The sequence below is a fragment of the Podarcis gaigeae genome, assembly GCF_964106915.1.
Source record: "Podarcis gaigeae genome assembly, chromosome: 2".
Classification (NCBI taxonomy): domain Eukaryota; kingdom Metazoa; phylum Chordata; class Lepidosauria; order Squamata; family Lacertidae; genus Podarcis; species Podarcis gaigeae.
In genome coordinates, this window is record NC_139679.1 from 85,871,911 (window position 1) to 85,889,772 (window position 17,862).

The 17,862-nt window shown below is 41.6% G+C and overlaps 1 protein-coding gene across 4 annotated transcripts in view; it reads right to left on the reverse strand.

The window, feature by feature from the left end:
* The window catches only part of EEFSEC (eukaryotic elongation factor, selenocysteine-tRNA specific), a 159,850-nt gene extending 142,224 nt beyond the window's left edge, over window positions 1-17,626 (reverse strand). For 2 of the 4 annotated variants that reach the window (XM_083727175.1, XM_083727176.1), the window contains exons 1-2: window positions 17,499-17,603; window positions 15,560-15,972 (exon numbers count right to left, since the gene is read on the reverse strand). In XM_083727175.1, coding sequence (XP_083583301.1) covers window positions 15,560-15,869 — 310 coding nt within the window. In that variant the 5' untranslated portion in view covers window positions 15,870-15,972; window positions 17,499-17,603. Of the gene's footprint in view, window positions 1-13,079; window positions 13,137-15,559; window positions 15,973-17,498 lie in introns of those variants that run through there. The other 2 variants (XM_083727174.1, XM_083727177.1) reach the window with 2 other exon arrangements.
* Window positions 17,627-17,862: the final 236 nt, after the last annotated feature.

Consider the following 17,862-nt stretch of genomic DNA (forward strand, 5'->3'; position numbering starts at 1 on the left):
GCTGGTTACTGCAAACTGCTCTATGGCAAAGCCTTATGTGGCATTTCAGCTGAACTGACATCAGTTACTTTTTATACACTGCTATGCTCTGCTTGACCCCTAAAATTTACTTAAATTAGTTTTGCAAACATTACTCCTTTAATCACATTCTCCCTTAACCAGTGTCTCATATTTCCCATTCATTGAACACTTTGTTCTGTTCTATAATGGGTACCGGTATATATGAGGCTCTTTATGAGGAACAACTCAAACAGATTTTACTCATTCACATCCAAAAACTATAACAAGAATATATATATTTCCTTCCCCTCTATCAAAATAAAATAAAACTTACTGAGAACTAAGGCCATTGCCTCCTGAGAGTCACAACAAAACTGCCCTGCTGGTTCAAACAAAGGTTCCAAAATTCTGTGTCAGGCAATGGACACTGGGATATGCACCCAAATCTATAGGGCATACTTAGCAGGATATCACTTAAGCAACATACAGTGTTACCTCGGGTTACAAACTTAATTTGTTCCGGAGGTCCGTTCTTAACCCAAAACTGTTCTTAACCTGAGGCGCGCTTTCGCAAATGGGGCCTCCCGCTGCTGCCACGCCGCCACTGCTTGATTTCCGTTCTCATCCTGGGACAAAGTTTGCAACCCGAGGTACTACTTCCAGGTCAGCAGAGTTTGTAACCTGAAGTGTTGTAATCCGAAGCATTTGTAACTCGAGGTAGCACTGTACAAAATATCATACATGTATACTTCAAGATCCCCTGAAATGCCTTATACTGAAAGGCTGGTTTCGCTACACAACTTCCACTTTTTTGCAAGAATTCAGGTGGGTTGTCAATTACAGACTTAGCTTATTTTCTATCTGTGTCCTTCACTCCCTATTATGCCAAAGAGGGATACCACACCCTAGTGCGGTGGGCAGGCAAGAAACAACCTGCTAAAATGTCTTTAGAAAAATCATATGAAAAATATCACTTCGGCCAAATACTTGAAGAAGACCCCTAGTTCAAGCCTATAGGGCCAGGGCATGGGCTGAAGGCACATGATGCAACAACCCTGCTGAAGCTATAGAACCCCCTGGGGCTCCATCAAAGAAGGGTAAGATTACAGGTCCCAAAATTGATTAGGAATTGTGATAACTTTTATTATAGTCAAATATTACATCAGAGAAAGTTGTTTACCAGTCCTTGTATTGTATCGCACCTTTTTTGTTCCATATCAGCATCAAGTTCAAGTACTTCAGTAGTTATAATAGTAGTTACAAAATGAGTTAGATAAAATCGCTGTAAGCTGTTTTGGTGATATGGATGTTTAATCTGAAATCAAGCTAGATTTAAGCTTGTTGGTGTCTCTGACATCTTCTCTCTCTTACATCATGGATGTTGGCTTGTATTATGGATGGATGTTCTGTACATTTTTTATTATTATTGCTACAAGTTTGTCATGGCCTTTGGTCAGAACAATAAACTTATGAACCAAGAACTAAGAACAATTAATTGCTATATTTTCTTATTGCTTAACTACTATGACAGCATTACAAAAGCATTCAGGAAATCCTACGCAAACTTGCACTTGCAGTGTTCTTGCAATCATGTTGAATAGATGCCTGCCATTTGTTCTCCTCATCAAAAAGCCTGTTTGCTTCTCTAAGCCTCCTATAACATATTTGTAGAGTTAAGAAAATGCACTGAAAATTGCATATACAAGAAAAATAGGATAAAAATGCCAAATCTCTACAGTAGCATAGTTGTAATTAAATCATTATCTGATCTGGATTGAATGAGGAAAGGCTGAGCAACTTACAGACACACTGTACAGCAAATTATAATAATAATTATTAATAATAATTAAATTTTTATACCACTCTTAATCTGTAGATCTCAGGGCAGTTCACAACATAAAAATACAGTCTAAAACACAAAACACATGATAAAAACAAGAATACAAAGAAAACCCAAAAAACACAAACCAATAACACCCCCTCTCGTCACTCCCTTCCACAAGGCATCCTACAAAGAAAAATTCATAACCCTTTTTAAAACTAAGAATGCCTTAAGTGCTTTGTAATTATTCTTGTAAGGCTTCTAACTTAGCAGCATAGCTTGTATATTACATTTAGACCATTTAAATGAGTCCATTATGAAGCATATTTCACTTAATCTTGCAGAACCTTCCAGTCTATATGTAAAGTTGTTCAGTTTGGGGCATGTAAGTGTACAAATCTTAGCCGTGATCAACTACCAATTCTATGCAGATTCAGCCATGGCAGCACAGCTGATTATTTATATCATAGGGCACATGTGGAGTTGTCCTACACAAGTGAAAGAAGGGCAAAAGATTCCTGCATTGCAGGAAGTTGGACTAGATGGCCCTTGTGGTACCTTTCCAACTCTACAAATCTATGATTCAGCAGCAGCATCTGGTGATCTTGTACAACCCAGATACTTAGAAGAAAAGGAACTGAAATATTATGGAAGGGAATAACAAATTCAAGAGGAAGAACCTATTTAACCAGCAATTTTGACACAATTAAATGTGGGTTGTTTATTTTGTAATATAAATAGAAGCAAAAAACACTAGAGCCATCAAAGTGACATGATTTCAAATGGAAAGTATGTTCCAAAATACCAAGAATGGGACTCAAAATATGGATTATTTCATTGTGTTACTGCTACCAATGTACTCTCTTTCCCTTCCTGAAGGGAAATTTCAATTCAAACTCATCGTTTGGAATTCAATTAATAAAGATCTAAAGCCGCAATCAACAAACTGTTTAATATGGAACAAGCCCAATGCCTTTCATGGACATTCTGCCAAGTAAGAAGTTTCTGGATTGCACCTAGTCCTCTCATAAGATCAAATTGGCAGACACAGCATGCATGACAAGATAAAAGTATCATTCAAAACCTTTTCGTGAAAATTGGAATGCACCTCCTGTGAAAGCCAAGAGCTCTAACATCTCCCATTGCCTTAACAGGGCAGAGCTAATTAGTATAACAAAATAGCGCAGCATGGGTGGTCAACGATATAAAAGTCCAGAGGCAATAAAAACTCTGGTGTGTGTGTGTGTTTTACTTTTTTTACTTTTACTTTTATGTGCAATCCTCAGTTGTTGTATAGGATACCACCTTTGTCTGCATGAAACCAGAGAGACATTATTTCTGAAAAATTGTTTTTATGATATTCACATCACAGCTTTCAATTGTCTGGTTTTTAACCCCGTATCCAGGTTTTCCAGAAGCTGTATAGTACATACAACCTTTCTATTGCTGCTTTAATTGTATTCCGCTTTGACTGACTATATGCGGCTCTTGGCAAATATTGCAACTAAAAAAAGATCACAATCTGCATTTCCCATAAGTACTGCATCAACCCAGAGAATTGCTGTAGACACTTTATTATAGCCATGGTCCAAAGTGGAGCTAAAGGTGGGAAGCCCATGGTGGGGCTCAAACCCATGGCCCTGAGATGAAAGTAGAGCTAAGTGCACAATGCCTTCTTTTCCATGGGCATGCATGGTTAGATTTTGACCCATATGAGCCCCCTCCCCCAGATGTTAAAAATGTCTTATATTTGCAAAGAATAAACCCTCTGTGCTCCACACCACCAATGAAATGCCTCTCCAGAAGGTCAGAGGACCTCCTGAACAGAATGAGATAGAGCACAGAGCAATGCGGGCGAGAGGGGAACCATCCAAAATTGGGGGGAAGCACCTTGCATGAGGAAAGCTCTGCTTGAACATGCTGCCTCCACCCAACCTTGGGTGATTCCTCCTTCCCACTGCAGCTCAGGATAATTCCCCAACTTCTGGAGAGGCTTTTCAGGAAGCACAAGGGGAAAAAGAATGCAGGAATCCAAGTCGGTTACTCCTCCTATGATACTTCAGTAGGACACATGACTTGAGAGTGTTATCACTGCTTCTTAAGTAGTATCCAACTAGAAGGGTTTCTTTCATAACCTGACTGCAACTGAGGAGGCGGACACTCTATGCCACAAGCAGTTAATTTCCACAGCAATCTTCATGCTCCGGTTTGTTTTCTTCCCCACATAATACTGTATCCATCACTACGGAGATATCTTCCATTATTAGAGCTTCTGTTTTTGTTTTGTAAGCAGTGAATCTATGCTAATTCAAGTTTTAAAAAAGTAAGAAATCCAAGTATGTGAACTGATAAGGAGAAAGCATTTGAAGTATGTAAAATCATGGAATCATAGAACTGTAGAGATGGAAGGGTCATCTTGTCCAACTCCCTGCAATGCAGGAATCTTTTGCCCAAGGTGGGGCTCAAGCCTACGGCCCTGAGATTAAGAGCCTCATGCTCTACCAACTAAGGTGTGCAAACATTAATGGTGGAAAGAAAGATAGCTGTAATTGGACGCTATGACCACATTATATCTGTGCTTCATTAACTCTGCTGGCTCCAGTTTATTCAAGGCTCATTTCAAAGTACTAATTTCAACCTTTAAAGCCCTTCAGAGCTTGGGACTGGGATCCCTAAGAACCAGTTGCCTTCACATTTACCTGCTCATGAACTAAAATGTTCGACCTCGTTCCTTCTTCAGGTGCCCCCATTACCCGAGGCCTGGGCCCAGGGGAAAGAGTACTATTGGACAATGGCATCCAATCAATGACCTGCAAAGGCCTTCTTATGTCCCCAAGTTCCTAAACCTTCTCTGCATTTCTGTTATGCCACGTTGCGTTTCTTTTATAGATTGTAATGGTTTAATACTTGCATTAATGTATTTGCTTTATTGAAACTTTAACTTCTTGTAAGCCCCACCCCACCCTGCAAATCTGGCGGAAACGCAGAGAGGAATACCACATAATGAAACAAAATGCACTGAAACTGCTGGCTTGAACACACCATATAAATCAATTTTGGGTTCTGGAAAAGCATACTATGTTGTTTCATCCATACATTTCCTCTCTATATCCAATGCCACAAGAATAAAACGCATACTTTTGGAGCTTGTGCGCTTCTGCAAAATATAATACTATCAAGCCACTAGTACTATGGAAGTCGTTGTATATGAGGGACCCAAATGCAACAGAAGCTCAACATTCATTCACAGTATTATTCCACACTTTTGCTCCTACTGTAATAATTCATAGACCAACACGTAGGTACAAACTCCTCCAGAAGCCCAACCCTGTGGTGTAAACCCTTGTTCACTATTCCACACTTGGTTATACTGAAACCAAACCATGCATAGTCATCATGGCCCTTCTCCAATAGTAGTCAAGATGCTACAACAGCAGTAAGCAAATGCCATAGCAGATTGAGGCATACCAGCGGTAGTTATTTGCCTGTTTAAAAGCCACGCTTTAAATCATTTCACATACTAGAATGTCAGAGTGGATAACCGCTGCCCAAACACCACTCAGAATCCTCCAAAGTCAACCACAGGTTCAGGTAATTGTGACCTCCCGCTTTACAACAGAAATGCATAATTTCCGTATTGGTCTTTAATGAGGGGACCACAGACTTGAAAAGAGGAAACAATTACCCTCATTAGAATTTCGCCCAAGCATGAGATTTAAACACAGGCCATGGACCTGCCAATGGGTTTAGGGGGTCTCTCAATGGAGATAAAATTGCTCTGAGGATGGGGGTGGGGAAGACCCAATGACAACATCGGTCAGCTAGAGACTGTGCTCTGTCTTTAGAAAACAGCTGTCAAATATAAGGAATCTGTAGTGCTCCCACTTGTAAATGACATACATGCCTGGACACAGCACAATTTCTTTCTTTTGTTCCAAAGCAGTCTTTCCTTACTTCTGAAGTCTTGTCCAGTGAAATACAATGCTACCCGCAGCACCACCATGGAAATAAGGGGTGGACTTTGTTTAGCGAAAGTACACTTAAAGAACAAAAACAGCGACAGCGACAAAAAATAGGCTCTTTCATGCGCATGCTTCCCAAAGCTCATGTGCAGACACAACATAAGTCTTCACATATGTTCATGTAGAAGATACAAAAACAACCTTCCAATAAATGCACAACAGTAAAAAAATCCATCTGTCTGCACAGGTTTATGTAAGTCATCAACGTGTCACAGGTTAACTGAAAGCAGGGTGTGGAAGGATTGTTTTGTAGTTTACAAAATCTTCCAACCCTGTCACCTGCTGGGCTGCCTTCTTCTTCTTTCCTTCTTACAAAAGAAGATTCTTTCTGTATTCATGCAACCCAAGAAGGAACTGTTTAGAAGCCTGGAATAGAAAGCTTTACAAAGCCTATGAGGAGGGATTTTTTCCCCAGCCGGAATTTGCTGAAGTTCCGGCAACTCTCAGGTGGGCACCATTGCCATTCTAAGAGAAGGAGGGAGGTGTTTGTAGTGAGTTCCAGCACCTCTTTTTCTAGAAAAACAGCACTGCCTATTTGGTTGCCATCTGTAAGCAAAGCAAAATAAACCAATGGCATCTGCTTTTCATTTCTGCCTGACAAGCAGTACGATGCTAACCACGCTACCACGGAACAGTTCTTCACGAAGCTTACTTCCAAGCGAACGTATTAAAGCTTGGAATGAAAAAGCACCAAGCGACACCAAAGCCTGCATGTGCTTTCATCAGCAAAAGGTGGTTCAATAACACTGCCTATTTCTTACTCTAGATTAGGGGACCGGAGATCAAAGGATGTCTCATTAAAGCCAGAGAAAAGAATAACCTGAAAGCAGATGCAGGAATAAAAACTTCTTCTTTGGGGCATCACAGAAAAGATTATCCTTTAGGAGATTCCGTTTTCCAGCTTCCCCAAGAAGACCAAATTAAAGGCTTGCACCCAATAAACTATCAATGCGCAGGGAGGGGGGGTGTTTCGGAAAGCAAGCTGAAGAGATGTGCTAATCCTGCTAAGATTGAAAGCCTGTAGTTCACATCAGTCACCATCTGCAAAAATTCATGTTACAGTAATAGTAAAATACAAATTCTAAAATAGTTAGAAACAGTTGTTTCTAACCAAACTCTTCTAATAGTCATAGGCATGTGCCTGTTTGTATTACACTTGCACACAAACACACAAATAAGCTTATGGTGGGCTGCAGCCACGCCAGATACTGGTAATGCTGATAGTCACAATCTAACACAGAACTAATCAGCTTGGGCTTGAAACAGAAATCATAATTCAAATTGGGACCCAACACTAATCATTTGATGTTCACTTGAAAAGATTAGATAGGCTGCGCGAGAACATTTTGGTAGAAGTGCAGATAAGAACACGGGGAACGGGAATTATTGGTATTTACTCTGCCTGTAATGCTTACGGAAGCAAACTATTTAGAAAAGCGGCACTTCAGAATGGCTATTTAGTCTGAAATTTACAGACAGCACAGAAAACATTTTCTCACAGAATATACAATATCTTTCCCATCATATCTATCCTCTGGGCTGTTCTTGTTTTTCATTGCAGGAATCTCACTCAATTTTCTCCATTATAGGATGCAATCCAAGGTACACTATACATGCAAGAAGCCAACTGAAAATTATCACTGAGAAGGTTTGATTCTCCTCCCCCTGGCTTGCTCATGGCTGTCTCAAAATGGAGGTCTCTTGGAAACAAGAATGTAGGCAATCGGGAATAAATGTAAAAAAAGGACCAACAAATAATCCAGATTATGGAATGCCGTCTACATTAGAACAGGCCAAAAAGCTGGATCTCTGCCTAGAAAACTCTGTTTAAGGAAAAGTGCGCCCCTAGATCCTATTGGAATTATCTGTAATGGGGGGGGGGGTAGAATAACAATAATATAATTACTACTATATTAGACAGAATTCTGGAGGTATACTATATTAAACACATACTCAGTTTGTACTTTAAAAGCTATTGGAGTATATAAGAAACATCTTAGTGCAATCTGATATGCTTTGCACTTGGCACAAATTAACTTAATGAATCTAACGAGGGGGACTTCTGGAATAGCCATTTTAAGACACTGTAGTAATGCGACAATATGTCTTCACCAACAAATGCAGAATCATAGAGTTGGAAAAGATCTCAAAAGTCATATAATCTGTCTCCCTGCTGATGCAGGAAATTTCCCTCAGAGGGCATCCAGCTGTTGCTTAGAAATGTCTACTGAAGGAGACTCCAACAACTTCCAAGGCAGTCCATTCTCCTATTTAAAAAAACAACAACCCCATGCCATCAGGAAGTTCTTCCCATAGTTTGGCCTTTTCCATATTTACCTACACAAATACAGAGGTACCTCTAGTTACGAACTTAATTTGTTCCGGAGGTCCATTCTTAACCTGAAACTGTTCTTAACTAGAGGCGTGCTTTCGCTAACGGGGCCTCTTGCTGCCGCTGCGCCACTGGCACACAATTTCCATTCTCATCCTGAGGCAAAGTTCTCAACTCGAGGTAACTCTTCCATGTTAGCGGAGTTTGTAACCTGAAGCGTTTGTAACCTGAGGCGTTTGTAACTCGAGGTACCACTGTATTAAGATCTGCTTCAGAGGCCATGCTCTAAATATGTGTCCAACAGCACAGTATGGTCTTTTCAGCACCGGGGAGAAATTTCTGCTTAACCAGACCATTGGTACGACTTATGTAGTATGGGTCTCTCAGTTTTTAAACAGGGGGGTGTACAGTGTGCTCTTTTTTGTTGTAGCTAAGATTTTATATTCTATTATTATTATCTTATTTTTATTTTCCAACCAGAGATATTTCACGCAGGTAGTAAAAATAAATAAATATTTTAAAACCCTTCCTTGTATGTTGAAACTGGTTGTTATTATTTATTATTATTATTATTATTATTATTATTATTATTATTATTACAGTGGTACCTTGGGTTACAGACGCTTCAGGTTACAGATGCTTCAGGTTACAGACTCCGCTAACCCAGAAATAGTACTTCGGGTTAAGAACTTTGCTTCAGGATGAGAACAGAAATTGCGTGGCGGTTGTGGTATGGCGGCAGCGGAAAGCCCCATTAGCTAAAGTGGTACCTCAGGTTAAGAACAGTTTCAGGTGAAGAACGGACCTCCGGAACGAATTAAGTTCTTAACCTGAGGTACCACTATATTGAGTCTTACGCCCTGGAACAGCAAGAGAAAACAAATTTGATTCATATGACAGTCCTTCACATATTTATTTTATTCATTTCATAAAACTGATATACCACTTGATTGTAAGGAAGATCCTCAAAGCTGTCTATGTATTTGAAGATGGCTATCCTGTCACCTCCCAATCATCTCTTTTCCAGGCTAAACATACAGAATTCCTTCAATATTTCCTCAAAGGATTTGATCTCCTAACCCCTCATCCTTTTTGTTGTCCTCCTCTGGATGGGTCTCAGTGCATCAATATCCTTCTTAAACTGAATAGAGTTGTGAATTTATATATCTTCCAGTTTTCTCCCTTCCCCCTCATGGCTTTAACATGTAAGAAGTCCAAGGATATTTTACACTACAGTCATCATGCCACTCCTAAATTCTGCCTCTGCTAGCTTACTTGAACCAAAAACGCAATCTGAGGGGATGCGGAGAGTCAGAAGACAATTGGGAGTTATGGTGTTTAATTATCTCTCTTTTGTTTATTTCTGCTATGACTATAAGGGGATGTTCCCTAACACATCAATGCATGCAACAGTACTGTACTAAATGCTGCAACGTGCACTAATTTCACAAATCAGATATTACATATATTAAGCCCTGAGATAAACATATATTAAACATTGACCCCTTATCTGCAAGTGAAAGAAGAGCAACCGATTTATTTTCCTAACTAACAAATATTTTTGCACCACAACAGTGATGGGTAGTATCCAACTACTATGTCATATTCAGAACGGACATATTCAAATCAATGGAATTAAGTTAGTAATGACTACCTTAGGTTGACTGATTTCAATTAGTCTTCTCTGAGTGTGACGTAGTAGACTTAGAAGTGACTTAGTAGTCACACTACCTAGTATTTACATAATGAAGCATAAGACATGATTCTTTCTCCCATGAAAAGAGAGGTGCCTGGACTCCAGACAAGGTTAACAGCATACTTTAAAGAGGAAATTCATCAGACAGAGTGTCCTCCACTTTTTGTTTTAAATCAAGTAAGGGAGGTGGGGGTCATTGAAAAGGAGAACCGGAATTAGAGTTTGAACTTCAAGCTATGCAGCCCTTCATTTTATTTTCTCCCAATTCTAATTCAGTGACCTGTTACCCTACACATCTATCCTAAAGATCCTACTTTGCAAGCAAACACTGCCCTCTTGTGCACTAGCATATTGAGCAGAGGGATTTTGTATGCTTTTTAAAGGTAAATGAGTAATGCCAACAGTAGATTTCTATATATTCATCCATTTTTGTTTTCGGCAGCAAGGAATATGTATTACAAGTTAAAAACAGACAAAACGCAAAACAGAAACTCTGGCCCAACCAAAGTGTTGATAAATGGGAAATGCATTTTACAGCCTGCTTAAGTGTGTCTGCACAAGATTGCAACAGAGCGGAGCAAGCCTATGTGTGATCACTCAGAAACAGGTTTCACTGCTGTTCATTCACTGGGGCTTAGGTAAAGGTACCCCTGCCCGTACGGGCCAGTCTTGACAGACTCTGGGGTTGTGCGCCCATCTCACTCAAGAGGCCAGGGGCCAGCGCTGTCCGGAGACACTTCCGGGTCACGTGGCCAGCGTGACATCGCTGCTCTGGCGAGCCAGAGCCGCACACGGAAACGCCGTTTACCTTCCCGCTAGTAAGCGGTCCCTATTTATCTACTTGCACCCGAGGGTGCTTTCGAACTGCTAGGTTGGCAGGCGCTGGGACCGAGCAACGGGAGCGCACCCCGCCACGGGGATTCGAACCGCCGACCTTTCGATTGGCAAGCCCTAGGCGCTGAGGCTTTTACCCCTGTAAATGCATTTAGGACTGCACTCTTGAAGAGCTGTTTCATTGCAAAAAGGACTGAACTAAGAGACAGGCAGAAAACATGAGCGGGAGTGGGTTATGATTTCCACAGAGAAAATTGGCAAAGTAGGGTGCTTGACCACTTCCTTGGCTGTCACATTCCCTCTGCAGTCTCCTCAATTTTAGATGACAAAGAGTGAATTGAGAACAGGTCAATTTGGGAAAGGGGTACATGGAAGGCAAAAACAGAAGGCAACAGGGAATTAAGGACACATGCTATCACTCACCTGAAAAATCACACTCCTTCTACACTGTTTTTCAGGAAATAAACAGTGACTCCATTTTTAAGTCCTGTGTTTGTTGCCTAACAACTAGCTTGGTCCTACAGAGGAATGCACATGTTTATTTCTCTTTTTTCCAACAGTTCTCTACATAGATCTGCCTCCAATCAGAAGCACACTGAGCTTGTTTCAGATAAACGCCTTGAAAATGTCAAATGGCACATTAGCAGAATTTCAGACCTTTTTAAAATGATTTTTTCCATTTTGTTTTCAAAGGTAATGCAGTGGTACCTCGGGTTAAGAACTTAATTCGTTCCAGAGGTCTGTTCTTAACCTGAAACTGTTCTTAACCTGAAGCACCACTTTAGCTAATGGGGCCTCCCGCTGCCGCCGCGCCACCAAAGCACGATTTCTGTTCTCATCCTGAAGCAAAGTTCTTAACCCGAGGTACTATTTCTGGGTTAGCGAAGTCTGAAACCTAAAGCGTATGTAACCTGAAGCGTATGTAACCCGAGGTAGCACTGTATTTCGCTAGCCCATTTCTTCACACAGACATTTTCTACAGATGACAATAGATATGCTGCCTTCTACTGATTTGGACCATTGATCTATCTAGCATAGTACTGTCTATTCTGATTGGCTGTTGTTCTCCAGGGTTTCAGGTAGTAGCTCTTCCCAGCTCTGATCCTTTTGCATGCAAGGCTGCAAGGCAGATGCTCAATCACTGAGCTATGGTCCTTCTCCTTGAGACATATTTTACAGTTCCAGTAGCCTGTAGAAATTTAGTCTATGCTGAAAATGCAAAAAAGGAGCCTAAGATGGGCCATTTTCATCATGATGCGAACTACAAAAGAAGAACGAGATCAGCTGTTGCCCTTCTCTGTATGAGTGAGGGGGACGATTCCATCATTTCTAACACCCTAATTATAAATGACTGGATATGCAGGCCAATAATGATTTGATTAGGGAGGACGGTTCGATAGGCTGAACGCAAGTATTTAGATAAAATCAGGAAGCCTACTATGGTAATCTTACAAATAATATAAATAAGAGGGGGGAAACTGAGGCAGTAGTAATAACTCCACAATTCTCTTAATCTTCCATGACTTTAACAGTAGTTATTTGCATCAGCAAAATCCACTTTTGCTGTATTCACCTTCTCCTCCTCCCCGCCACTCCCCACCAGCCCTTGCAAGAGTTCAAAAGTCTTGGCCCTTCAATGTATCAGGTATGAATTAATACCCTTCCTTAAAAGAACACAGCAGCAAAGTGGAAACAGACACTTGTAGGCAGCCGTCTTTGAAACGAGCTGCAGGGACAAATGGTGACAATGAAGCTCCGGTCAAAAGTAAAAAGGTCAAAGGTTCAGACAAGTGTAAGGAATTACAAAACTACAAGTTCGTCTCCGTTCCTCCCACAGGTTTAGACAATCTGGATCAAGCAGGAGCTTTCAAATTAAAACACTGCAAGTCTATTCCGGCTTTCGTACTTCCATGAAGAACAAAAGGCAATATATATTCTTGATCTGCTCTTGCAGAAGCTCTCTCGGCTAATACAAAGTCAGCAAAAACAACGGGCATCTTAAAAACAGTTTAACCTAAAACAAACAGTTCCGCAGGCAGTGCTCTGTGTGTGGGGGGCAGGAGGGAAGAAAGGGTAAGGTGAAGTAATCATGTTCTCCTGTATTAGTGCGCTGACCCTTTGTAGGGCATGAAATTAACTATCAGCAAGTAAAAAATCTGCTACTTGTTAAACTACTTTGCTACGCAGAGTGGCCTTAAAATAAAATATGGGGATTGGATTTCCTCTGAAAGATTAACTTGTATAACCTCTCAGCAGGCTTCCCCTATCACTGAACTCTAGCAGAAACTGCTCAGCACCTAATTGGAGAGATGCAGACATTTTGCAAGAATGTGCAGAATAATTATGAAAACGGGACTGGCTAGAACACCTTACCTTGACAGTCATGCCTGGTCTTGGAATACACTTTAGCACTGGCCATTTAAAGTGTATCTTAAAAACAAACAAAAAACTTTGATAGACATGCAGTGAGGAGGAAACTGGAGTCCAAACCCACCATTTAAATCCAACCTTGACTACCAACTTAATCTTACCGCCCAACCTTTTAGAAATGTCAGGGGTGGAACGATCTGTGGCATTCTCTATTCCTAGCATGTAGGTAAAAAATTATTTTGATTTAAAACATGATATGCTTTGTTTTCAAGGGCAAAGTCTCTAAGAAAAATGTAAGCACAGAGAATGAAATATGACTTCCATCTTCCATTCCTCTTCTGTTTTGTTACTGTTCAAATATTCTGCATTTATTAAAACATAAAAGTTTTATCCTTAAGTTTTAGTGTGTTCTCTTGCAAAGTACCTACAAGGTCAGATATTGCCGAGCATAATAGGATTGATCCTGCTATACAAAATTCATTTAGCAAAACTATCTTGACACGTTATTTTATCGGATATAATTTTAGTTTAAAACTTCAAGCAAAGAAACTGCCACCCTGAGAAGCATTCATACAATTCAACCAACTTGTGTGAGAATGTGATTGAACACCTATACACAAAAACCTTTTAAAACCAAGAACCTTTAGTTCTATATGCAAAATAAACAATCTTGACATCCCGTTGAAAACCAAACAAGCTATTTCTCTATAAGGTATTTCTCTATAAGATTACGGGAATCTGCATTTAAGCAGGCCTTTTTCCACCAATGAAGTAACAGCAATCTGCATTTGATGAAGTGCCTATCAAAAATGTTTCACAACACTGATCAGCTTTGGTATACAGATTGCAAAACAGATCATGTCATTCAGAACCAGGACTGAAATGGAAATATAATTTTTAAACAGGTGCCATCTCTATTATCTTTCCAGAACCAATTGAAGACTTTCCTTTTCCAACAAGCCTTTTAAGTGAAGATTTTTATCCAAGTCTGTATTTTAAATAAACTTTTATTGTTGATATTTTTATTGTTAAATTGCTTCAGGATTTTTCACGGCAAGCCACTAATAAATGAAACAAACAAACAAACATCCAGAACCTGTATATGCATGGAAATATAATTTTTAAAATCTCTGGTTGCTCCACCTGTGTCTGTGATCAAAGTAGTCATTTTACTGAGGTGCCACATTTTACTGAGGTGCCACATTTATTTGCACCCTGCCCTCTTGCCGGAATAGCAGATTGGGTAGCAGAAAAACCCCTAGAGATCAATACATAAAACCACATCATACATCACCCCTCACAGATGAGTAAATTTCAGAAAAGGGCTGAACACTTGACTGAATCATCCGTGTTTTTAGCTGGCAACGAAAGTGCTACAACAGAGGAGCCAGATGAGTTTCAAGGAGCATGGAGGTCCAAAACCAGGGTGCCACCATGAAGAAGGCCAGACACAACAACAAATACAATTCTTCAAAGGCGAAACATTGAGGAGTGCTTCTCTAGACAATATTAATTACTAGGCAGAACAATATCTTACCTTTACTAATCACTTTATGCAGAATAAATGAAGGAATGAATGAATGAAAATTGCTGGATCAAGGCCACAATCCCAGAACAATTTATCTTTATTTCTTCCCTCTGCCTTTAGCAGGGCACCTTGCAAATAACGAATGTGGGAAATGCAGCCAAATTCACTTTCAGGACATTTTTCATGCTACCCTAAACTGTGCATCTTAAAACCTGCCAAACAGAATGAATTGGAAAAACACACACTCACAATAGTAACTGGAGAGCTTTCAGGCACAATTTCCTTTGCTGTCAGTCACAAAACACTATTTTGTACAAGGAAAGGAACTATACAAGTACATTAAACATTAAGTTTAAAATTATTTTAATTGCAATTGCTTTTTGTTCTTATCATCCACAGTCAGCCATCATCTATGCTCTATTTTTGAAAAAGAGAGAAATGTGCTTCACTTTTACACGTAGCAAGAACCTCACATGCCAATTTGACTACCAAGTGTGTGGTGGAGGACAACTTTTTGCACTAACAGGAGCACATTGGGGAGAAAAGCCTAGTCCTCCCACCCATACCCAATTTACCTTCCTTGCACAGGCATTCAAGCAAGCCACACATTCAACCCTCTCCACCATAACATCACAAGGGCAAAACGGCTCCTGCAAAAACAACGGCACAGCAACTTCCTCCAACCACTTGGGGAGGAAGGTTTGCTATTGCAGGTCCTGCCAAGCAACCAGAAAGAAGAAATGCAAACGATTGCCTCTGCTTGCTTGCTTGCTTGCTTGCTTGCTTGCTCACTCTGTCTCTGTAAGTGGTGGAATGACAGGGAGCTTTGAGCTGAGGGGGACAAGGAGGTTGAACCAGTCCTCTACCACAATCAGTAAATGAGTATACAGTCTTTGCAGAGCACAGGCAGGCAACCTACCCACCCCTGGCAGTTTTGCCTCTGTCTGCCTCTTACCTCCAATAATGGTGCGAATAAGGGAGGCATGTCCTGGGCAATCCACCAGGGTCAGTTGGAGCTCGCCAGGCTCGGTTCCCAGGTGTGGAGGCAACTCTGTACAGAGGCAGGAGAAGCCCAAGTCCAGGGTGATTCCCCGAGCTCGGCTCTGCGGGGCTCGGTCAAAGGCAGCAGTGGAACCAACAGTGCTAAGGGCCCGTGCAAGAGCAGTCTTGCCACTGTCGATGTGGCCCAGGACACCAACATTTATATTCAGTCGATGAGAGGTGCTGGGCTTCGGGACAGGGGGAGTAGCAGCTGCACCGGCCATGGGTGTCTTGAAAGCAGTTCTTTTCTCTTTCAAGGTGGTCCTGCTTGCAACACCACCCCTGTGACAACACAGGCCAGGTTGGGACTGTTCCAATCACAGGAAACTGTAAAACAAACACTAATTTTAAAAAGTGGTGGGTGAGCTGTGGGAATGAGTAGGAAGTTCTGCTTCGCTCTGCTATAAGCATCCTGAATACAAAGCAGTTCTCCAATGACACCCAGCTGTACAAATTACCTTACATTCTCTCCATATTCTAAAATGAAATGCCACATTACTATGAACACAACATAGACCTAGACAGGCCTTTCCCAAAAGCCCAAGAATGCATGGACAAGGATGACGGGGACTGCCGCACAAACCATTTGGAGTTCCTCTTAGAGGAAGGGCCATAGTTCAGTGGAGGAGCATCTTTTTATCCTCAGGTTCAGTCTCTGGCATCTCCAGATAGGGCTGGGAATGTCACCTGTCAGAAACTGTGGAGAGCTGCTGACAGTCTGAATAGATAATACTGAGCTAGATGGACTTTTGGTCTGATCTAGGCTGTGTACACATTGGTAGCTAAAATGCAGCGAGTTCCTTTCCCCCTGCTGCACTTCAAGTCACATTTGCATGGTGCTGTACACAGCAGAGAAGCGGCAGGGATGTCTTCACCCAATGCACCATTGTCTTTTTCATAAAGCAACCCCACAACTCCTATTCATGAGGCTGTCATCTGTGCATGCACTGTCATCCGCACCTGTGCAAGACCTGCAATGTACACACCTCAGCTTAACCGCAAAACAATTGCGGTTTACACTTTAAAACCGGGTGGAAGCTGGAAATTATTTTCCAAGAAACTGCAGGATAAGGATTGTGTGGATGATGTCACATGTACAGACGTCTTCAAACACCAGTGGTGTGGGTGCACTGGAGCAGAAGGAAACAAGAGTGTGTACACAGTGTCAGTCTAAGGTGGCTTCCTAAGTTTCTTATTTATTTAAATTAAACAACTTGCACACCGCTTAACTACAATAGTCTCTAAGTGGTTTACAAAGATACAATAAAAAAGAATCAATTAACTCTATAAAATGAAACTTCAGTCAAAAATGCTAGCTGGGGAAACCTAGCCAGATAGGCGGCATATAAATAATAAATTATTATTATTATATCATCATCATTATTATTATGGCTGGAATGGGGGGGAAATGCTGGGCACCAGATTGGGAAGTGCCGTCCTCAGGTGCACTGTCAGGGCTGGGGTGGGGGGCGGGGAGAGACCCTTGCTACTTTCTCTCCCGCCACCCTTCACCCTTACCATTCAGGTAAAAAAGGGGGCTGGTTTTTCTTTCACGCGTTACAATGATTCATGTCTCCTCCCACCCTGGAGGTGCAGAAAGGGACTCCCATGGGGCTTATCCACCCTGGGCTTTCGTGTGCATTGACTGTACTCTGGAGGCTGCCCGAGCCTCAGTTTTGTGGGTGTCCTCCACGTGACGTTTCCCTGATGCAGCATCCAACCTCATGGTTTTCTGTTTTGGCATTTATTTATTTTTACAGTCAATTCGGATTCCCCTGATCCCTGGGCAAATCCGAAGTTAAGGCACACATACATACAAACACACAAATAAATACAGCCCTAAATTCGCTTACCGGCCACGCTCCTGCGGCTTGCTTTCCCTTGCCCTAATCTACTCACTCAACCCTCCGCCCCCAGCCCACGCCCCCTGCAGGCTTCCCACTCCTCTTCCGCCCCGCGTTGCCTCCGCTTCCGGTATCCCTGCGAATGCACCCGCCCGCTTGCTTGGAAAGTAAGTGGCAGCGAGAGTTCGCCGCTTTTGACTCACAGAGGGTTAAAAGAAGCGAAAGAGGCGGATTCCTAGAGAGGAAGGAAATTGGAGGAAAGGGAGAGGGAAATAGGGTGTCCTCCAGAGCAAAGCCTCCGCCTTGCTCCTTGCCCCGCCCCCGTCCTGTCTTGGAGATGGAGCTTGATGCAGGGGAGAGGGAGCAAATAAGT